Source organism: Microcebus murinus, chromosome 4, assembly GCF_040939455.1.
Source record: "Microcebus murinus isolate Inina chromosome 4, M.murinus_Inina_mat1.0, whole genome shotgun sequence".
Classification (NCBI taxonomy): domain Eukaryota; kingdom Metazoa; phylum Chordata; class Mammalia; order Primates; family Cheirogaleidae; genus Microcebus; species Microcebus murinus.
Window position 1 is genome coordinate 3,319,896 of NC_134107.1, and position 22,085 is coordinate 3,341,980.

The window sequence follows — 22,085 nt, forward strand, 5'->3', positions numbered from 1 at the left end:
CGTCTGGAGGCTCGGGGCTGGGGGCGGCGAACCGAGGCGCGTCAGGGTCACAGGCCCCAAGAACGCACAGGTGCAAGTGAGCGGGTGGGGGCAGCGGCTTTATTGTATTTGGGGGCCCGAAGCGGGTGGGTTCGGGGGTGCAACGGGAAGGAAGCCCGGTGGGCTGCGCGCCCACAGCCTCAGGTGGGGGGCGTCTGCGGTCCCTGCGCCTGCGGGTGCCCGTTGGCGTCGCCCGTGCAGCCGTCGGGGGCAGTGAGCGCCGGCCCTTTCTTGGGCGGCGCGGCGCAGGCGCAGGCGCCGGGCACGGCCGGCTGGAGGCGCGGGCCTGGGCGCTCCATCTTGTGCTCCAGCAGCATGTGGCTCTGTGGCGGCAGCCCCACGCAGGCCCTGGGGGGACAGCGGGAGCTCAGCAGGGCCAGGCCGCCCGCCCCCGCCCCGCCAGGGGCCCGACGGTGCCAAGGAGGCCGCGCGCGCACCTGAGGATGTTCTCGATGCAGCTGCGCTGCCGAAAGAGCGCGTTGACCACGGGGCTGCCGGGCGGCACGAGCGGCGCCTTGAAGAGGAAGCTGAGCAGCGACAGCACCGGGTGGAAGGTCTGCGGCTCCGGGTCGTCGTCGGTGCAGAAGCTCACGCGCTGGCACAGCTCCGTCAGCAGCGCCAGGTCCAGCATGATGGGCGCGGCCAGCAGGGAGTCCTGGGGGGAGGCGGGTCAGGACGCGAGGGGGGAGGGGCAGCCCGCCCCCCGCCCCCCGCCCCCCGCCCCAGGCCGCGCGGGCCACCGCACCTCGCACGTGTTGTGCAGCACCAGCGTGTTGGTTCCGCCCAGCATCAGCTCCGACGTGTACTCATCCAGCGCGCGCTTGCTGTCGCCCACGTAGGGCACGTACTTGATGACCACCTGGGGTGCGGCACAAGGTCGCACGGGTCCCCGCCACCCCCTCCCTCCCCCGTCGGGTGCCCCCAGCCCACGCCCGCCCCCCACGCACGCAGTGGTCGGGCTTCTCGCCGGGCGCGTAGAGCACCGGGTTGCTGTGCACCATGTCGTCCACCACGCTGCTCTTGGACACCTCCTTGGAGCGGAACTGCTGCGGCGCCGACAGGTTCCGCCCGTCGTTGTTGCCCAGGTGGTTGTAACTCACGATGGACATGGTCTGCGGGTGCGAATGACACGACAGTGGCCCCCGGCCCCGTGGCACACGAGCCGGGTGCTCGGAGTCCAGGTCCCCTACCTGCACCTAAGGCCACACACCTTGAGGCCAGAGCTGATGAGGAAGTCCACGAGCACGGACTTGACCTTGGTCTGGCCCGACTTGAAGTCATCTCCGCCCACGAAGACGCGGCGCTGCCAGGCCAGCTCCAGCGCCCCGGGCACCAGCGTGTTCTGCGGGGACCCGTTGAGGAAGGCACAGCCCTCCAGGATGCTGGCCACGGCGAAGAGCGTAGACGGGGACACCTCCAGGCCTAGCTGTGGGGGCGGCCGGGCAGTCAGCGCAGACGGGTCTCTGGGGCCGGACCTGACCCCACTGTCCCTGGGGCGCGCCTACCTCGATGGTGCGCAGCAGGTTCTCGGCCGTGTCGTTGAGGCCCGGAACCACGTCGCAGAAGCGCTCCGTGTTCGCCGTCCACAGGACGATGACCTTGTCCAGCTCCGCGCTAGACCGGAAGTCTCGGATGTCCCTGCGGATCTGCTCCAGCTGGGGGCGGGGGACGGGGAGGTCGTACAGGTCCCGCGGCCGACGGAGGCCTGGGCCACCCAGTTCTGCTAGTGCCAAGTGGGGCCTGGACTCGCGTGACGGGGCAGAAGTGGGGGAACCGGAGGCGAAAGGGGGGGGAGCCGGAGGCGGGACGGGGCGGCACCTGTTGCGCGCGCGTGCCGGGGATGAGGTTGTCCGCGCGCGCGCTCTGGTTGGACGCGATGAACTCCGGGATGTAGACCGAGGGCCGCGGGCGCAGGCCCTCCATGTGCGGCCACAGCTGCTCCTGCAGCCCCCAGTCCAGCACCTGCGCGCGCCGCATCGCCTCGGCCAGGTTCAGCGACGATATGTCCCAGCCTGCGGGGCATCCTCACGCTCGGCCCCGCCCGGGCTCGGCGCCCTCCATTCCCCGCGCCCGCCCCGCCTCCCGGCCCAGGGCTCCGCCCACCATCGAACACCAGGTCGTTGGGTGCCACCATGGGCAGCAGCGCGTTGAAGGGCACGAACACTTCCTGGCCTTCGGCATCCAGGCCCAAGCTCACGGTGCCCGCCTGAGTCAGCGAGCCGTAGTAGTTGGCCTCCTGCGGGGTGACGGCGGGAGTGGCGCGGGGGTCAAACACCCGCCCGGGGCCCGGCGCAGACCGCCAAGCTCCGCCCCGCCGTCGGGCGCTTTCGGTTCCGGGCTCCGCGCGAAGGCGGAAACCTCCCGCCGAGTCCCAGGGCACCTTAGGCTCCGCCCCCGCGGACCCCCACCTCGTGGAAACCCCGCCTCCGAGCCCGCCTGCAGCCGGGCCCCGCCTCCTGGAGGCCCCGCCCCCAGGGGCCCCGCCGCCCCCACCTTGCGGCCGGCGCGCGTGGGCCAGGACAGGCGCAGCCGGTTGGCCAGCACGGCCGCGGTGAGCGTGGAGCCGTTGTTCCCGCCCCAACCGACCAGCATGACCCCGAGCCGGGGCACCTGGCGGGCGGTCCGGAAGGTGAAGCGCGTGGACGTAGGGTGCACCTGGAGGCGGGCAGCGGAGTGAGCCCCGGACCGTCCCCTGTGCCCTCTTTGCAGGACGGGGTTGGAGAGATCGGGCAACCAGCACAACCCCGGGCTCCCCGGCACCCCCCGTCCCCACGCGTCCCGGCCCCTCGCCCACCTTGAGGGCGCCGCCCTCGCGGCTGACGCGCGTCGTCCGGTACTCGTACCGCGCCTCGATGGCCTCAGGGCCGTAGACCACGTCCGGGCTCTCCACCAAGAACTGGGCGGCGGCCTCCATCGCGGCGGGCTGGGGGACGCGGGGTCGGCAGGGACACTGAGCGGCCGGGACAGGCCGGCCTGGGCGCCGGGGGGACCCGCAGCCCGATCCCCGGGACCGCACTCACCGGCGCGCAGTCGGCTCGGCAGCGGCGGGCGGCGCGGGCTCTGCTGCGCGCGGGCTCGGGAGAAAAGCCCCGCAGCCACGCCCCCGCCATGCCCCGCCCCCGCCCGCCCGCCCGCGCCGGGGAGGGGGCAGGGCGCGACGTCCGGGGCCTGGGGTTCGGCCCCGACTTTCCCGAGCCACAGTGGCCACTGGGTCCCCGCCTAGCGGGCACAGCGCGGCGTGCAGCGGCTCACCTCGCCCTGCAACCCCTGGGGCGCGCGGCCGCCTATTCCCATTTTACAAAAGAGGATGAGGAGGGTGCAAATGAGCGCCAGGCCAGGGTGGAGCTGGGCGGGGGGGGGGGGTGTCTCAGGGCCCAAGACACCGGAGGGGAAACTGAGGCAGAGGACCAGCCCGGACTCGGACCTCAAAGCCCAAATTCCCTCCCACCCAGGGTGTCCCCTACACTGTACCCGCCAGGCTCCCCTGTCCCCTTCCCGTCTCCGGCTGGACAGTCACTCTGTCTCCGGAGCGGACTCCGTGGATGGGGCCTGCGTGGCCCGACTGCCCACCTGCAGCGGGAGGGCTCGCGGGGGTGGCTGGCGAGGGGCGGGCCCCGCGGCCAGCTGGGAAGGACAGGAACGAGGCCAGGCACAGCACGGCGCCCCTCACGCTGCGATAAGCGATGAGGGAGCGTGGGAACCCGGCGGCGGGCGGGGGCAGCGCCGCCAGGAACTTTCCAAAACAAGCCGCGGAAAGTTTCCACCACTGCAGCTGGCCCCAAAGGTGGACGGCTGGGAAGGCCTGCAGGAGTCCGCCGGGGCCTGACCTCGGGGAAGGGGGGCTCCGAGGCTCTGGCTCCAGGCCTCGCCCTGAAGGGGCCCCAGTCTGAGGGAGTTGGAGGTGGGCTGGGCGCCCCGCAACCCCAACCTCCGCCCCCACCCCGGCAGCCGGAGCGAACTCACTGGCGGGGCCCCAACGGGGCAGGTTTCCCAGATGAGCTGGAAAGGGTGTTGAGACGCGAAGAGTTCACTGAGAGGAAATGACAGGCTGGGCCACCTGAGCTGCCCAGAGAGGGCAGAGGCAAAGGTGACCAGGTTTGGGGACGGGGGCAGACCCTCAGGGCTGGGTGTGTGACATATGCACTATTGGTCTTTCTCCCTGCTGGGCCTGGAGATTTGAGTCTAGCAGCCAGCAGCCACTGATTTGATCAGCCACACACAAGTCCCCCGGGTGTGGCCTTGGCGGGCTGAGCGCTTGGACCCAAAGCAAGCTGGAAGGCCGCGAGAGCAAGGTCTCCGTGACCTTGCCCTGTCAGGCCTCTCTCACACCCCTCATCCGCCCAGAAGCGAGTCACGGAAACCAGAATTCCTGGTCCCCAAGGCGGATGGTGGAAACCGGAGCCTTCTCCCTGGAAGACCCTCATTCCATAAGGGCTCTGCCCCATACCCTGGAGGAAGGAATGCTACTGGGGGAGCCGGGAAGTCTGAGCAGACGCCGCGCCGGGTCCCACCCGGGCGGGCCGAAGGTCCCTGAGACCGGGCGCTTCCGTCCAGTCACACGCCCGCACGTTCTCCGTGGAGCCGGGGCAGGAAAAGATTTCCCTGGGTCTTCCTTCCTGCAGGCGCCCATCACGAAAAACTTGGATTAAGCACGTCTGTCGTGCGCCCTGCTCTCCACAACTTGTCTTTTGTTACAGGAGTGTCCACGGGGACCCTCGTGGGCGGGAAAAAGGTGCCGCACGTCCCCATAGAAGCCCCCGACAAGCCGAGCGTGGCGCAGGCCTGCCGCCCGGCTCCCTGGGAGGCCGAGGTGAGAGGGTCACTTGGGCCCAGGGCTTTGTCCGCCTCCAAAACCTTTTGTTGCAAACCCTCCACAGGCCTGGGAGGGGCCACACGCGTGTCTCCGCCGCCGGCGTCAGCATTTTCCTGAGCTAGCGAGTTGTCAGAGCTGAGATGGGGTGGTGGGGGACCCCTGATTTACAGGGGCGGTGGGGGGCGGGGGAGTGGGGGCGGGGATCTCCTGTGGGACTGGCCTGTGGCGTCCGATGCTATCTCTGGGCAGAGCGCTGCAGGGTCAGAGGCAGCCTGTGCCCGGGGCAACGCGTGACACAGGAATGTGTGCAGGTCGGCGGGGGAGGCCGCGCTCACACGCAGGGCAGCCGTGGGCAGCGCCAGCAGGAGGCCGGTGGGGCGGGAGGCTGCTCCGGCCGTGCTGCGTCCACTCCCAGCAGCCCTTGTGGCAAGGTGACTGCAGGGGCCGCAGCTGGCAAGGCCCAGGGCCGGGGAACCAGCCAGGGCCAGGGGTGCCGCCGGGCTGGGCGCTGAGGACAGGCACCGGCCTTCGGGCGCCCAGTTGCTACTGCGCCCCGGAGCCGGCACGCAGAGGGGCCGAGGGAAGAGGGGCGCCCGCAGGAAGAGCAGCTGGGGACACCACCCTGCAGGCGGCAAGAGTGGGCGGCAGCCTGTAGCCCCCGCGCGCCACGGTGCCCTGGGGTGGGAAGACCCTTCTGGGTCCCAGCGGGCTAGACCGGTGGCACCCGTGACTCAGGAAGGGTGGCGGGGGAGGCCGCTGGGCAGGGCAGGGCGGCAAGGAGGCGGCGGCAGGTGTCGCCCTGGGCCTTGAGGACAGAGATGTTGGCCAGGCCATGCGGGGGCAGGGCACACTCTGCCTGCGGCCCTCGGGCCACCTCGGACCCAGGCCAAGGCCACTGGCCCTCGGGGAGGCCGGGACCCACAGCCGCCCACCCCAGCGACCCTTCTCGCTCCGCCGTGCCCGCCCCCACCTTGACCCTGGAGGGCAGGACCATGGCTCTGCGTCCTCCAGCCCTCCCTTGGAGCTCGGGACAGGGACGGTGATAAGACCTCGCCGGCACCTGCCGCTGTCTCCCCCAAACAGTCGCTGCTCCTGGCCCTGCCCCTGTGGGCTGTGTGCGGAGGTGGCCGAGAGCTGACCCCGCCGGGCTCGGCCCACCCGTCCGCTCGGGGCCTGCGGCACCTGCTATGGCTCCCCATCACCCCAGTCTCCTCCTGCTCCAGGCCAGGCTGCCTGTGGACCCTGCCGGGGTTCTCATTCTGGGGTGATGGCCGGGGGGCTGGGAAGGACGATTTCTCGCCCGGCCCACACCAGAGCCCCCACTCGGCCTCCCCCCGGCAGCCGCCCCGCCCACGGGACCACACGGAAACTCAGCTGTGACATGACACGCCAGCCAGGCAGCCCCGGCTGCCGATGCAGTCGAGTGAAATTTATTGTAGGTTGAAAAAAAACCAGCATTCACCTGTTTAGTGTACAAAAAGGACACTGGATCTTTTAAGAAAATATTAGCAAACTGAAGACGCGGATGCCTTTCGATTGTAACATTTTGGCAAAAGTGAAAAGTTCTTGTAAACACCAACTCCATGGCTCAAATAGTTTTTCTCCACAGTACAACATTAAAGGGGGAGGAAAAGTATCAATAAGTTAAGACCATATTTCATCAGCTAAACTTTCTCCACCAACCCCCCAAACACAAAACTTTCCTTAGCTTCATAATTCCTTAAAAGGAGAACAAACAACAACAAAAGGGCAAATGCGACTGCAAGTCCCTCGAGCGGGTTCCCAGGACAGCTGGCGCCCCAGGCTGGGACGGCCTCAGACCCTCCTGCGTGACCGGTCGGGGCCGGGCCGCAGCCTGCTCGTCCCGAAAGGAAACAAAACAACACAGCTACTGAAACATGAAGGGTGGGTCCCCTCGGCTCTGGGAAGCCGGTCCCAAAGGAAAGGGGCTTGGGGAGGGGACGCACTGCAAGGCACCTCCAGGCGGCGCCAGCTCTTTGGAAGCCATCGGGAGGCGCCCACGCTTACGAAAATAGACATCTCTGCACTTGCGCACTGGCGCCCTCCCTGCCCGCGCCTGGCGGCAGCGACCCCGGGCCCCAGGTCACGGCCACCCCCACCTCCCCGAGTCGGGCTCCGCGGCCCCGCGTGGGCGCACACGCCGCGGGGCTCCGGGCCGCCAGGCACAGCGGCGCAGCAGCAACCGGGGCGGCGCCCCCAGCGCGGGCAGACCCCCTCGCGGCTCCCCTGCTCCGCGCGGGGCCTCCCTGAGTGCAAACCTCGGCGGCGGCTCTGCCGGCACAGCCCGGGGCCCGCGCGTGGCCTCCGCGGCGGGAGACGGGACAGCAGCAGCAAAGGGGAGACCGAGGACAGCGAGGAGGAAAATGTGCCGCCGCCGCGCGCCCCGGCAGCCCCGGGGCCTCCCCTCCGCTCGGCAGAGACCCTGCCCGGGCGGGAAGGCGCGGAGCCCGACGGCGGCAGCTCCCGTAATACTGCAGAAAAGACCCTGGGCATCCAAGGGGAGGGAGGCACAGCTTTAGAAAAAGAGATTTTGCTTTCTTTTTTTGTACAAAAATAGACTCAAGTCTCACTGGTGTGGCTAAAGTGGCCGTCTTTGTATAAAACTAGAAAAGGCAGGCGGGCGAGGCCGCGGAGGGCCTCGTCTTCCGCTGCGAGGAACGCGCGCCGGGCTGGGCCGCGGCGCGGAGGTGCCTTCGGGAGCCCGTCGGCCGGGCCAGGGTGGGCGCGAGGCCGCCCGCCTGGGCCACAGGTCTGCGGGCGCCCCCGGACGCCGGCGGGGCTGGCTCAGATGCGTGTGTCTTCCTCACGTTTATTGTTTTGGGTGAATCCTCGTCCGCCCCCCGCCCGCAGCCGCAGCGCCGCCGCCGGCGGGCCAGGGGAGGGCGGCGGCTAGGGCCAGGCCTGCGGCTGCCGCTGGTCGTACTCGGCGATGAGCCGCTTGATGTGCGCCAGCTTGCTGTGCAGGTACTCGCAGCGGCGCTTCTCCTCGCTGTAGTTGGTGTTGGTCTGCGACAGCCGGGCCGCGTCAGGCTCCGCCCGGCACGGCCCGCCGCCCCCAGCCCCCAGTGACCGCCCTCGCCCGGAACCTCCGCGCGCTGGGCCGGATGCCCAGGGTTCTGGCCCCCGCACGCCGGCTCGGGTGTCTGGGGCCCACGGGCTGCTCCCACGCCCCGCGGGGCGGACAGGGCGGGGGCTGTGCCAGCCGCTGGGGACGTGGTGCCAGCGAGGCCCTGCCCAGGCTCACCCACGGCCGGGCCGGTGCCCGTGAAAGGCAGGACCAGGAGGCCGCTGAGGCCCACCAGGGACCCCGCTCTCCCCCCCAGGCTCCCTCTGAACCGGCCGCTTCCGACGCACCCGAGCCTGCCACGCGGCGGAGACTCACCTTCTTGATTTTCCGATACTCCTGCAAAATCTGCCCACGCGTGGTCTGCAGGGAGAACGAGAGAAATAAATGACGCCCCTTCCCGTGGGAAACCCAAGTGGAGCGGCCCTTTCTCCCTGGTGGCAGAGGAGGCGTGGGGCGAGGCGGCCCCACACAGGGGCACCCCACCCCAGCAGTGGCCAGGCTCCACGTGGCGGGGGCAGGAGAGAGGGGCAGAGGCCACAGGCCTGGGACAGGTGGAGGTGGGGACTGCTGGGGCCTCAGGAGGCTGCACATGTGGGGGGAGGGGGGAGGCTGCACATGTGGGGGGAGGGGGGGAGGCTGCACATGTGGGGGGAGGGGGGGAGGCTGCACATGTGGGGGGAGGGGGGGAGGCTGCACATGTGGGGGGAGGGGGGCTGGCTGCACAGGGCGCCCCAGAAGCTCCTCGTGTCCCGACCCTCTGAACGCCCCAGGGTCCCTCCAACCACGAGGTCTCCTCTGCAAACCAGAGAGGCCTCCCCAGGCAGACAGACCCCAGGACGCGTCAGGGCCCAGCTCTGAAGGGTGGCATCGGGACTGGTGGCTGAGGGCGGGAACCCTCCCCTCCCACAGGGTGGCCCAGGGAGCCACGTGCCCAGGGGCAGCCTGGTACTGAGGACCGCCGGGACCCCCAGCGCCCTCCCACCGCCCTCCGCTGCAGCCGCGCCGAGGGCTGACGGTGGGGGGTCTGCAGCAGTCCGGCCCACGACGTGGGTGCAGGGAGCCCTGCGTCCTGGGTTGAGGGGCTCCCGACGCAGCCCCCACCTGAGGAGGCTGTCCCCACCGCGGAGGAGGCCGACAAGCGGGGTCGCCCGAGCGCAGCCCTGGGCCTGGAGCCCGGGACAGCCGCATGTGCGCGGGGCAGAGCGCCGTCCAGGCCCGAGTCCTGGACTCCGAGTCCCGCAGAGCCGGCGCGGCGGGGGACGCCCACCTCGTACTCCTCGGAGCCCTGCGACAGCTGCCTGAGCTGCGCGTCGAGCTGCGTGAACCTGCGCGTGATCCGCTCGATGCGGGCGTGCAGGTCGCGGTACTCGCTGTACTCGGCGTTGAAGTCGTTCTTGTAGCGCTGGCGCTGCTCCGAGGACGAGATGGCCGCGTACTTCCTGCGGGGGGGAGAGGGCGGCCTGGAGGGTGACGCCGCGCCGGCCGCGGGCCGTTCGCACTCGCAGACGCAGGGCGAGCCCGGGACGGGGCGGCGCGAGGACTCACAGCAAGTAGTCGGGCGTCTCGGGCGTCTCCGGCGCGGGCGCGCTGGCGCCGCCGCACGTTCCGTTCACACCTGCGGGGAAGGACGCGCCTGCTGAGCCCGGCCCTGGCCTGCGGGAGCCGCGGGGCGGGGCCGTCTGGCCATTCGAGGGACACGGAGGGACAAGGAGGGACACGGTGGGGGAGGGTGTGCGGCCGTCCGCGGGACCCAGCAGCGCCCCCTGGCGGCGAGCCGGGCGCGGCGCGCACCGCGTGCACTGGCCGGAGCCCTGCGGGTGCAGAGCCCGGGCGCGTTCCTGGCCGTCATTAACTGCAGGGCCAAAGCCTGCGCAACCTGCCGGAGCGCAACCTGCCGGAGCTCGGCACCCGCAGCCTTCTGCCGCGCCCCCCACTGTACGTCAAAGGTCACCAGGCTGCAAAGAAATGACTCCTGGCACGACCCAAGTCCCTGGGGCGTCCCCACCTCTGGCCTTGGGTCTGAGCCCGGCCCACCCCTGCCTGCCAGACTCCGGGCTGCAGGCCCCGCATGGCGGCTCAGGAGCAGTGGCCCTAGAGGACGTGAGACCTTTTTTTATTTTTTTGAGACAGAGTCTCACTCTGTTGCCCGGGATAGAGTGCCGTGGCGTCAGCCTCGCTCACAGCAACCTCAGACTCCTGGGCTCAAACCATCCTCCTGCCTCAGCCTCCCAAGTAGCTGGTACTTCAGGCATGTGCCACCATGCCCAGCTAATTATTCCTATATATTTTTAATTGGCCAATTAATTTCTTTTTTTTTTTAGTAGAGACGGGGTCTCACTTGCTCAGGCTGGTTTCAAATTTTTGGCCTTGCACAGTCCTCCCGCCTTGGCCTCCCACAGTGCTAGGATGACAGGTGTGAGCCACCGTGCCCGGCTGACATGCGACTCTTGATAGCATTTAGCTCTTCAGGGCACATGGAGCCTGGCCTGGAGCGGCCCTCAGCCGACAGCAACCACGACCGGGTGTTTTCCCTGTGCCACCTTCCCGAGGCCTTTCTTCCAACACCCAAACGATCTCATCACTTGACCAGCCTTCTCGGTACACACTTCACGTCCCTAGAAAGGGCCCAGCCAGCGGGGAGCGGCCCACCCGCAACCTCCAGGCTGCAGAACCCCCCCAGCACCTGGGCTGCCGCGCGTCGGGTCCCCACGACGGCCTGAGCACACCCCGCAGCTCCAGCACCCCACTCTGAGCCACACTTGGCCTTCGAATTGGGGCCACCACCACTGGGGTCGCCTTCGAGAGGGTGTGGCCAGGGCCCTGGGAGGGGCGGCTGGGCTCCGGCTCCGGCCCATGGGGGGGCCTCCCTGCGTCTCTGCTGGGTGCTGGGCCAGGTTGGCAGCACCTCATTTAATCCCAAGATCTTCACCAGCGAGGGTGACGAATGGGAAAACTGAGGCTCAGCCTAAGCTCAGCACAGTACCTGTGGGACCTCCCAGGTCGGTTCCTGCTGGGGCAGCGGCTGTGGGGAACCCGCCCAGCGCCCGCTGGGAACACCCCGACTGCCCCAGGCCTCGGGGCCGGCACGGCACGCCACGTCAGAAGTCACCTCTGACCCTGCACGCAGTGCCAGCCTGAGCTGTCCCTTCCTTGGTCCAACCCGGTCCTCGGCCCAGGGCACTGCCAGGGTATCGGGTCTCACTCTGCCGCTTGAGAGACGCTGGCCTCAGCCTGGCTGTGGGGTGTCCTGCCCCGGCCGGCCCAGTGCGAGGGGCCGCTCCCTCCCCACGGGCCCACTCGCGAGGCAGGATGGGCCCGAGCGGGCGTGAGACGCCTCCTCTCCACCCAAGGAGACCCGAGCTCGGCAGGGGGCGGGCGGGCAGCTCGCAACCAGGCCGACGGAAGACAGGCCCCGCTCCAGTCCCGGCAGTGCCCTCCCCGGTCCTCCCAGGGAGACAGTCTGGACTGGGCAGCAGGCGACGTGGGCTGGGCCACCCTCAGCGACCCGCGCCATCGCCCATGGTGACAGAGGCCCCGCCCCACGCGGCTGCCTCACGCTGACCAGTGCGAATCGGCAATTGCGTGGGCCTCGCTGCTACCGAGGCTCAGGCTCCCCGACCGATGACGCCCCGACGCAGAGAAGCCCCCCGAGGAGGACACGGCCCGGACGCCTGCAACCACCACACGCTCCCCCGCAGACGGTCCTCTGCCCAGTGAACAGGCTGCCGGCCCCACACCCAGACCTGCTGCCGGCATCCGGGGCTCCCGGTCCTCCTGGCTCCCCCCATCCCCTCCCTGCAGGCCGAAGCCTCCCCTCCCCAGCAGGCTGCGCACGGCCAGGGGCGGCCTGGCGCTGCCCACGCCCTGCAGGCCCGTCCACTTGCGCCCGCCCACGTCTCGGTGGGGCTGGCTCCCCCACCACCCTCCCGCCGACGTCCAGGGTCTCCTTGTAGCTGGAACTGCGGCCTGAGTCTGTCCCCCTTGGTACGTGTCACCCCCGTGCCGGCCTGACATGGTGACAGCACCCCGCGGTGCGAGTGTCGTGGGGCCCAGGCCCAGAGCACCAGGACGTCGCCAGAGCTCACACTCCAGAAGACAGAGACACAACGGGGTGCAGGGACACAGGGTGCAGGGACACGGGGTCCCCGGGCCGGGCGTGCGGGCTGCGCAGCCCCACCCCCACAGCTTCCCGCAGGCCCTGGGCCCACGAGTGAGGGTGGCACGGGCGGTGCCTTCCTGCCTCACACCTACCCGGGGCATCCGGCGGGGCATCCGGCGGGACATCCGGCGGGGCATCTGGCGGGACATCCGGCGGGGCTGTGTGCGTGGTGGGCGGGTGGTCCGGCGGCTGGGCCTGGTGCCTGTCCCCAGCGGCCCGCTCCCTGTCTTTGTGCTTCTTGCACTTCTTCCTGGACTTGCTGCGCGAGGCGCTGCCGCGGGGCCTGCCGGGCTGGGCACAGTCCGTGGGCAGGGGCAGGCCGGGGTGCGCGGTGGCGGGGCCGGGGGCAGCCGAGTCCCCGTGCTCACAGTCCTGGCCGCTGTGGCCCAGGTCGTTGCTGACGTCGGCCAGGGGGTCGTGGGCCCTCGGGGGCTCCAGCCGTGGGGGCAGGTGGGTGCTGGAGCCGAGGACGTCCGAGGCGGCCGGCGGCCCCGGGGTGGGCAGCAGGGCCTCGCGGCCGTTGGGCACGCCCAGCTTCCCGTTGACGGCGGCAGGCTGGGCTCTCTGGGTGAAGTGGGATATCCTGGGCTTCTTGCTGGCCAGGGGGTCGATGAACTCGGGAGGCTGCGGCCGTTTCTGGGACAGATGGAGGATGGAGACCGGGTCAGAGGGCGGCTGGGCCGGGCAAGACCCATCCTGCGCAAGGAGACCCGGCGCCAGCTGCAGGGCCACTCCGGCCACACGGGGGTGGCCGGACGCAGAGCCAGGCCCCGGCGCTGAGCTTGTGGGCAGGAGGGCTCTGCCGTGATCAGCCACCCAGAGCTGGTCTGACGAGCCGAGTCACGGGAACGGGAGGGAGGCCGGGAGGCCGAGGGACACAGGGAAAGCCCAAGCCACTCTGTCCCTGGGCTGTGCTCCTTGAGCGACACGGGGTGCCGTGGCCCCCGGGCAGGACCCAGCCCCCAGCGCAGCCACCCCCTCGGTCATGGGGCCGACAGGGCGGCTCAGCACAGCGCGTGCTCCGAGGAGCTGGGGACCAAAGTGACAAAGGTGATGCACACAGAGTGCCCGCCAGGGGCCTGGGACCTGCAGGCCTGTGGCCAAGGCAGGCGAGGGTGTCCCCAGGCAAGACTCAGAGGGGCAGGCGGGCGAGGAGCCGGGAAGGGCTCCGAGCAGCAGCATGAGTGCCCCACACCCTCCCCTCCCCCCAGCACCTGCACCCGCCGCCCAGGCCCGCCGCACGCACCTGAGGGGGCGAGGCCGAGCTCCCGTGCTCGTCCGGGGGGCTGGAGGCAGTGGGGTCTCCGGCGAGGCCACCTGCGCTCTGCGGCTGGCACAGCTTCCTGCAGGGACAGGTTAGCTGAGCGAAGGACACCCCAACACCAGAGCGGGGCTGAGCCCGCTGGGGGACCCCGGGAGCCCGGGCCTGAGCGTGTCCCACGCGGTTTCATCCAAACAAGGACTTCCCTGTCTGGCGTCCTTCTGTGCCCCGGGGATCTTGGCCGGCCACCGGCTCGTTTAGAGGCCTGCTACCGTGGGGACCAGGGCGCACGCCGGGGCACGGGCCCCTTCTTTTAAGGACAACTGCTCATCCTGCTAACAGTGCTCCCTACAGAAACGTTACAGGACGCAGGGGAGGTCTGAGGGCCCTGGCCTGGGACGGGACGGCCTTCCTGTCCCAGGGAGCCGGGTCAAAGCATGACCTCAAGCGGCCACAGGCCCACCAGGACCAAGCAAACACCACAGCAGGGCTGAGGCAAGAGACATCCCAGCGCGCCCCATTCCTCCCCGTGTGAGCAGGCAAGCAGGGCCTCGCCCTGCCCGCCCTCCAACTCTTAGGGGCTGCGTGTCTCGGGGGCCCAGGAGGCCAGAGCCCTCCCCGCTCCCGGGGAGGCCGGGTCTGGGGCCGTGGCGATTAGCCGCCAGCCAGCGACAGCCAGAGCCGTGTCCGTGACCCACAGCCTTGGTGCCAGACCACGACGGTTATCCCTTCCAGAGTGGCCCGAGAGGCTGGGAGAGCCACGTGGAAACACACAGAGCTCCGGCAAAGACAAGGAAAAGGCGGGACGGAGGCAGAGAGAAAGAAAGCCTGTCATCCCAGCACTCTGGGAGGCCGAGGCAGGCGGATTGCTTAAGGTCAGGAGTTCAAAACCAGCCTGAGCGAGAGCGAGACCTCGTGTCTACTAAAAATAGAAAGAAATTAATTGGCCAACTAAAAATGTGTAGAAAAAAATTAGCCGGGCATGGTGGCGCATGCCTGTAGTCCCAGCTGCCCGGGAGGCTGAGGCAGGAGGATCGCTGGGGCCCAGGAGTTGGAGGCTGCTGTGAGCTGTGACTGCACCACTGCACTCCAGCCTGGATGACAGAGCGAGACCCTGTCAGTTTAAAAAAAAAAAAGACTAAGGATTTGGACGGGCGTGTCCCCAAAGACACAGAGATGGCCAACAAGCACATCAACAGGTGGCTCAAGCAAATCAAAACCAGGAGGGGGCGCCACCGCACACTCACGAGGAGAGCTAGAATCAGAAAGAGAAGACGATGTTGGCGAGGGCCCAGCCAGGAGGGGAAGGAGGATGGGGACGAGTCTCCTCCCAGGCTGTGTCCTCCGCCAGCCGGCCCGAGCGAGGCCCAGGGGACCCTGACCGGCAGGCCAGGACAGGCGCACGTCAACTGAGCACGGCGAGACCCGGCTCCGCCCTGCCCTCCAGGCACAATCGCGAACCTCAAAACAACACCCGGCAGCCGCACAGGCAGCTCGTCCCTGAGAAGTCACCGGGGACTCGTCAGCCAACCGGCCTGCTCGGAGGGTCTCCCCGCAGCCCGTGTCCGGAGCGCTCGGCCGCAGGGAAGGAGAGCCTCAGCCACCTGCGTCCCTCACGCGCCCCCGCGGCCCCGGGCCACCCTGGCTCGGCCCCAACTACTCTGAGAGGGGACGCGGTTGGTTAGGGCTGCTCAGCCGTGTCTGCGGGGAGTTGTGCTTTGCCTTTTGCCTTGTTTCTCTGCACTGTGTTCTCAAGAGTTCTTTTTAAAAAGTGGACTTCGGCAGAAACCCCTAGGGACGCCCAGGTTTGGGGGGAGCTTGGCAGGAAGTCAGGGACAGCTGAGGATGGCCCGGGTGGGCCGAGGCCTTTCTTCCGAGGATTCTAGGGTTGGGGCTGCTGGCCCCCGCCCCACCCCACCCCGAGGGGCTGGCCGTGCCCCTGCCCCACCCCGAGGGGCCTGGCCGTGCCCCCCCACCCCGAGGGGCCTGGCCGTGCCCCCCCACCCCGAGGGGCTGGCCGTGCCCCCCCACCCCGAGGGGCTGGCCGTGCCCCCCCACCCCGAGGGGCCTGGCCGTGCCCCCCCACCCCGAGGGGCTGGCCGTGCCCCCGCATGGGAAGCCACGGGAGGACAGCGGGGCGGCCTCCTCGGACCTTTCCTCCCTGCTCTCGGGCCCCCTTGAGACCACGGTGGCGCCCTCGGGACAGCTCCGGCCCACGCTCGGGCGCTGGGGACACAGCTGGGGACGAGGGGCGCGTTACCGGACAAGCACGCGCTTCAGCAGCTGCTGGTCCCCCTCCGAGTAGCCGGGCCAGTCCTTCTGCACGTCCTTGTACATGCAGTCCCTGAGCGTGCACGCGCCGTCCTTGGCACTCACGTTGGCCACCTGCAAGACAGAGCCGCCGTCACTGCGCGGGAAAGCCCGAGGCCCGGAGGATTCCAGAACATCTGGCTGGGGGGTGGAGACGCGCAGGGAGGTGGGCACGCAGACAGTGGCGGGGCCCCTCCACGTGCCCTCGGGTGCAGGCGCCAGTCGCGGCGCGAGGCCCAGACTCGGCCGTCCCACAGGTGCCGGGGGCGAGGCCGGCTCCCAAGCAGGGAGGACGGCCACCTCCGGTCCCAGGACGCCAGCGCGCCCTTCTGCCAGCAGCTCCCGGGGCAGGCGGGCCGTGGCTGCAGGTGCCACGTGAGGGGCCTCCCTGCTCTCCCGGTCGGCCGCGGCGGGGCTCGCCTCCAGACTCCTGCTGAGGCGGGCCAGAACGTGCGCCTCGGAGCGGCCGAAGGAGCCCCGGCCACCGCACGGCTGGTGCCGGCGTGCCAGCCCGCGGCGCCCGGGTCTCCAGCACACGCACGACGTGTGTGGCGCCGTCTGGCCGCGGGCCGGGCAGCCGCCACATCCGACGAGGACTCGGCGCCTCGGCAGTTTCCACAGGGCGCGTTCTGTGACAGCTGCGTAGTGTCCCCCGAGACCGGTCTCCACCGTGGGACGAGGCCGCCCTTGCCAGCCTCTCTGTAGCGTAGACAGACAGCACTGGGCGCGGGTTTTCCACGTGGCGGTGGCTTCCTTCGGCGGGCCTCCCAGCAGTGGGAGCATCGGGTCAGAGGCTGGACGTCTTCAGGGCTCTCGGTACGGCTTTCGCCAACCACCACCCGCCCGTCAACACCCCCAGGACAGCCCGTGGGTCTCCCTGCGGCCCGCAGATGGCCGTCTCTGCTCCGGGTGTTTCCAGAGGAGGAAGAGCCCTCGCCCTGGAAGAGTACAGATTCGTCACCGCTGCTCCCTGGAGTCTCTGGTGGCCGTTAGGAGGCTGGAAGCCACCAGCCTGGGTGAGCCACGTGCCCAAATCTTCCTCTTGCACAGCCAATGGGGCCCTGTCACCGGGCCCCCAGCACCGGATGGCTGGGGAGAACCAGCCGCGTCACAAACCGGAAACGCACGGCAGACGAGCCGTGCAGGAGACACCACGGTGGTCACTGGCCGTGCCGTCCCTCAGGAGGTGGCCGGGCCGGAGTCTGGCGTGGCCTCTCTCTTGTCCTGGGAAAGGGCCTGGCTTGCAGACATCCTGGCCGGGCCGACACGGGCCCCACGTCTGCCCACCGCAGCAGGCTCCCCGAGGGAGCCTCCGCGCAGCACGCCAGCCCCGCCTCAGGAGCGGTAGGGGCGGCGGGAGCCGAGCACCGTGCTCCCAGGGTCGTGCTGCGAGGTCCTTGGGCCGTCTCGGGCCACGGCGCAGGGGAGAAGCCGCCTGAGGAGCCCAGTGACTCGGGAGGCGCCTTAGGGACAGCTGCCGGCTGCCACGCACCTCACGCGTGTGCCCTCCACGACAGGAGGTGCCGTCTGTGCTCCGGGGTGTCGGAGGGAGCCGGTGGGGCGGGGCCACCTGGGGGATGTGACCCCTGGCAGACACGGTGGGGGGGGGCACGGCCACGCCTCCTCCTCGACCACAGCCGCGACCCGAGACGCCCGTGCCCAGTTCACGTCGAGGCCCCACCCGGGCAGTGCGCCAGCACCGGCCACCAGCCTTCCCAGGACCCTGGCATCCCTGCGGGGAGGGGCGGCGGGAGGCCCCCAGGGCCACCAGACCTGCCGTACACCCAGGGCGGCTCTCCACGGGGCTCACTGCCGGCACCCCGCATCCCTGCAGGCTGGGCCTGGACCCTGAGGGGGGGCAGTGGCGCCGCGGCCACCACAGGCGGAAGCCTGGAGGGCCCAGACGCAAAGCCCTTGCCGCCATCCCAGCCTGGCTCGCCCGCCTGCCCAGCGCTGACCCGCGCCTGCAGACTCCCCACCCACCCCATTCTGTGAACGCCTGCGGCCGCCGCATCTGGCATTCCCGCCCGCTGGGCCCCACCACCCGCCTGGCGGCAGACGGCCGGGAAAGGTCACGCCCGAGCGGGCTCCGCCCCGCCCCGAGGCAGGCTGCCAACACGTAAGGGCCCCGGGAAGGGCTCTTCCCCGCCACCGAGTCCCGGCCCCTCCTGCCCGCGGACGCGCCTGCAGACTCGCGGCTGCGCCACCCCGGCGCGCGCACCTGCTGCAGGAGGCCGTCCAGCGCCCCCTTGTCTGCCTGCGCCAGGCCGTCCTTCTGCAGACTTGCGGCCCCCCCCCCGCTGCAGGAGGCCGTCCAGCGCCCCCTTGTCCGCCTGCGCCAGGCCGTCCTTCTGCAGCCTTGCGCGCCGCCCCCCTCCCCCCCCCCGGCGCACACACCTGCTGCAGGAGGCCGTCCAGCGCCTCCTTGTCCGCCTGCGCCAGGCCGTCCTTCTGCAGCCTTGCGCCCCCCCCCCCCGGCACACGCACCTGCTACAGGAGGCCGTCCAGCGCCCCCTTGTCCGCCTGCGCCAGGCCGTCCTTCTGCAGCCTCGCGGCCCCCCCCCCCCCCCCCGCGCACGCACCTGCTGCAGGAGGCCGTCCAGCGCCTCCTTGTCCGCCTGCGCCAGGCCGTCCTTCTGCAGCCTCGCGCCCCCCCCCCCCCCCCCCGCGCACGCACCTGCTGCAGGAGGCCGTCCAGCGCCTCCTTGTCCGCCTGCGCCAGGCCGTCCTTCTGCAGCCGCAGCAGCAGCTCGGCCTTGCGGTAGGGCCTCAGCGCCAGCAGGTGCAGCACCCGGTCGCGGAAGGGCCTCTGGGACACCCCCGCCCCGCTCGCGCCGCCGCTCTTCCTGATGGCGCTCGCCAGGTTCACGGGGGTCGCCCGCTTCCGGGAGGGCACGGCCTCTGTCGCCCCGGGGGCCGGTTTCCGGAACTGGACCTTCCTGCCTGCAAAGAGAGCCCGGCGTCAGGGGAGGCGGCCGCCGCGCCTCAGCTGTGCCTGGAGGCCCCGCGCCCGCCAGGGCGGAGCCGGCCCAGCCCGCTCAGCGGGGACCCCGGATGGCCAAGGGCGGGTGCCCCCGCCGCCCAGGCCTGGCACCCGCAGGCCCCGCCTCAGACGCAGGACGCCAGGCGGCCAAACGGTCAGCGCTTTAGGGGCTTAACTGAACCCCAGACACACTCGACCATCCAAGCGGCTCGAGGGCGCTGGGCGGCCCGTAAACCCTCCGATGCTAAACCGAGGGTCCCAGAGCCGCAGGGGGCTGGCACCCCCAAGCCCACACTCTAGTCCTACGCAGGCCCCGAGGAGCTGTTTTTGTTTTCTGGGTGTTTTTTTTTTAAGCGGTGAATGAAGGCGTCAGGGCTGCTTCTGGCAGCTGCTCTGGAGACACTGGGCCGTGAGCGCCTCCCTGCAGGCTTCCCGTCCCCAGCGTAGACACACACACAGGGCCGCCGCCTCAACGCCCCCGCCGGCCAGGCGGGAGGAGCTGGGCGACAGGCAGACGGGCCGCGCCCTGGCAGCTCCCGGCTCGGAGGACCCTATCTGTCTCCCCGGCGGGTCCCTGAGGCCACAGCCTGCCGACTCAGGGCTCCCGGGGTTCTCCGCCCCACATCCACGCGACAGCAGCTGCCACGGCCCCGGGGCCACTGCGCCCAGACCTCCCTCCCCGGCCTGGACGCCGGCTGGGGACGCCCTGCTCGTCCGCGGCTGACCCGTGGCTTCCACCGCGCACGGCCGGTCCCCCGGCCCGGACGGCCGGCCCGACCCGCTCCCTCCTCCCAGGGCAGCCCAGCCCCCCGCGCTCACCCAGGTAGCGGCCTCCGGCCTTGATGACGATGGCGCTGCGGCTGCGCGTCTCCTCCTCCGCCTGGGCCATGCTCTGCCGCGCCTTCTGGTAGGAGTCATCGGTGGCGCACACGGTGATCTTGTCCTGGATGCTGCCCAGGCAGTCCAGCAGCACATCCCCGCAGCTGCAGGGAGGGCCGGGTCAGCGCCAGCGCCGGGAGACGCACCCCCCCCCCCCCCCCCGGATCGGGCGCCGGCGCTCACCTGGAGACATACTGCTGCACGCAGTCGAAGCTGCCCTGCGGGCTGTCGCGGCCGATGTTGGAGAGGTAGAAGGAGAAGGTCCGCGGCTCTGCCGCGCAGTCCGGCTGGGGGACGCAGATGTGCTGCGGGGGGCGGGGGTGTCACCGGGATTCCTCGGCACGGAGGGGCCACAGCACCGGGCAGGGGCCCCACCCAGGCCCATCTCTCCGACCCCCCACGGCACAGCCCTCAGGATAGAACGTGCCGGCAGCTCCCTCTAAACACGCCTCCGCTCTCCCTACAGTGCCGGCCCACGTCCCTACGTGGGGGCGGGGCGGGGTGTCTGGTCTCTCGGCAGCGCGGTCTGGGGCAGGCACCTCGCTCAGCACCTGCCTGGAGGCGGGGAGCCCACCCTGACCGTGTGACCTTGGGAGAGCGGTTTGTCTGGACTGTGACTCAGTTTCCCAGATTGGCCCAAGACACCCTCCGGGGCGAGATGTGACGAGAGGGGTGTCAGCTGCCCCGCACAGCACTGGCATCCCGGCTGGGTGACAGCTTATCGGCAGCCGCCTACGCTGGCCACGTGCCCACCGCCATCCCACGGCCTGTGGGGCCCACGGATCAGCAGAGCTGGCGGCACCACGGGTCACGTGAGACACAGAACGGGAGCATTGCAGTTCACACAGACCCGACTTTGGACGGCGTCCCTGTGGCCCTGCCGAGGGGGACGGACGGGGGAGAGGCAAGCAGACAGACAGACTGCGCCACGCCAGGGGACACGGCATTCCAGGCCGCCCGTCACAGGGGCGACCCTTCCCCAACAAGTCCCTGGGCTTGAGCCCGCGAGCTCCTCACGCCCGGCAGACACGCAAAGGGGGCTCAGGTGGTCCTCGAGGATGGACCTGAACGCGAAGGAGGCACCAGGCTCCGTCCCTGGGCTGCCACACCCCCCGGCTACCCCGAGCCCCATCTCTCCCTCCGGCGCCTTGGGACGGACACCCAGATACTGCATCAGCACGGGACAGAATGGGGGGCCCCGAGGGTGACCCCTGCCCGCCACCCTGCCAAGCTGCCACATGCACCCGCAGGAGGCTCTGCCTGTCTGCGCCCTCGGCGTGAGACTGAGGACAGAGCCCCAAGCCGCCGGGAACGTGGAGGGACCTGCGCCCGTCCCCTGCTGTGGCCGCAGATGGGACCTGGCCCTCGGGCCGCGCTGGGACCCACAGAGGAAGCCATGGACACGCCTGGCCGCAGCCGGCCCAGGGCCCGCGGAGCCACCGAGCCCAGCGCCCGTGCCACTCCCAGGCGTGGCCGCCCCGGGGGCGCCAGGCAGTCTCTGCAGCAGTCGTCCTGGGCTGATGACCCTCCTGTCCCCACCCTCACGCGACCAGCGCTACTCTGGGAGGAGGAGAGCGTCCCGTCCACTGGCGTCTGCCCTGCACCCCTCCTTGGCCTCAGGTCCCTGCGGGACAGGGGCCTCCATCCCTGCTTCCCTGTCCTGCTGACACAGAGCTACAGGCCGGGTGACGAGGTGAATGACACACCTCCAGGGAACGCTCCGAGGCAGGTCACGGGACCTCTCCCACCAGAGGGCCCCTCTCAGGGCCTGGTGGCAGCATGGCCCAGGACCAAAGCCCGCAGCACAAGCCCTGCAAACTGAACCGAGACTTCACCCCATGTCACCGAGTGGGGTTCCGGTCCCCAGCTCTCTCACTTGGGGCCACCTCGTCAGTGACACAGGCCAACGCTGTACGTGTGGGGGATGCGAGTCTGGACACACAGCACACAAGGGTGACATGCCACGCGCTTTGCCACCCCTGGGCTGGAGAGCACCTGGGGAAGGCACACGGGGCGGGGCTGGGTGGGGGCACGGGGGCTCTCCCACTGCTGAGGTTGGGGGCTGCTCAGCTGGGGCGGGCGGCTGCAGAAGGCACAGGGCGGCCCGCGGGCACCAGGGGGCGCTGTGGCGCTGCGCCGGCAGCGAGCCGTCCCCGGGCATGGTGAGGAGGGCGCGGCGGAGGACGGCCACAGGGGCCAGGTGGGCTGATGGGGCTGCAGGGTCCGGGGACTCGTTACTACTCCACGACCCCGGTCTAGGCGCACCCTGGCGCTGCGCTGTGGACGTGGTCGCCGTCCGCGACCGGCTGACTGCATGTAAGGAAGGCGGTGACCCTCGACGGTCTGGGAGGCTCGTTCAATCAGCTAAAGGTCTCGGGGGAAACGGATTCCCACGAGGAGGGAGGAACTCCGCCTGGAGACTGCGGCCCACAACTAACCCAGCCATTCTTTGCGACCAATCTCTCCACGCCCGCGCGCACGGACAGCCCTCTCCGCGCCCGCGCACGGATACGCAGCTCCACGTCCCCGCACACGGACAGCCCTCTCCGCGCC

General features: G+C 70.3%; 2 protein-coding genes across 2 annotated transcripts in view; both read right to left on the bottom strand.

Moving 5' to 3' along the window:
- Window positions 1-82: 82 nt before the first annotated feature.
- ISYNA1 (inositol-3-phosphate synthase 1) lies at window positions 83-3,161 on the bottom strand. The gene is made up of 11 exons (XM_020283866.2): window positions 3,060-3,161; window positions 2,834-2,962; window positions 2,533-2,694; window positions 2,143-2,275; window positions 1,858-2,051; window positions 1,545-1,694; window positions 1,250-1,465; window positions 987-1,151; window positions 785-898; window positions 477-694; window positions 83-387 (listed from the first exon to the last, which is right to left on the bottom strand). Exons 1-11 carry the CDS (start codon window positions 3,147-3,149, stop codon window positions 180-182), a joined length of 1,779 nt encoding a protein of 592 aa, XP_020139455.2. The 5' UTR covers window positions 3,150-3,161; the 3' UTR covers window positions 83-179.
- Window positions 3,162-6,227: 3,066 nt separating this feature from the next.
- Window positions 6,228-22,085, bottom strand: part of ELL (elongation factor for RNA polymerase II) — a 48,485-nt gene continuing 32,627 nt past the window's right edge. Inside the window, exons 3-12 of the mRNA XM_020283867.2 lie at window positions 19,716-19,837; window positions 19,473-19,636; window positions 18,348-18,613; window positions 15,621-15,745; window positions 13,346-13,442; window positions 12,192-12,735; window positions 9,486-9,555; window positions 9,208-9,379; window positions 8,256-8,300; window positions 6,228-7,879 (exon numbers count right to left, since the gene is read on the bottom strand). Coding sequence (XP_020139456.2) covers window positions 7,763-7,879; window positions 8,256-8,300; window positions 9,208-9,379; window positions 9,486-9,555; window positions 12,192-12,735; window positions 13,346-13,442; window positions 15,621-15,745; window positions 18,348-18,613; window positions 19,473-19,636; window positions 19,716-19,837 — 1,722 coding nt within the window. The 3' untranslated portion in view covers window positions 6,228-7,762. The remainder of the gene's footprint in view (window positions 7,880-8,255; window positions 8,301-9,207; window positions 9,380-9,485; window positions 9,556-12,191; window positions 12,736-13,345; window positions 13,443-15,620; window positions 15,746-18,347; window positions 18,614-19,472; window positions 19,637-19,715; window positions 19,838-22,085) is intronic.

Coding starts and splice junctions, on each gene's coding strand:
- ISYNA1 (XM_020283866.2), bottom strand. CDS start 3,149: ATGGCGGGGGCGTGGCTGCGGGGCTTTTCTCCCGAGCCCGCGCGCAGC. Junction 2,963..3,059: donor GCCGAGCCGACTGCGCGCCG/GTGAGTGCGGTC, acceptor CGCGTCCCCCAG/CCCGCCGCGATGGAGGCCGC. Junction 388..476: donor TGCATCGAGAACATCCTCAG/GTGCGCGCGCGG, acceptor CTGTCCCCCCAG/GGCCTGCGTGGGGCTGCCGC.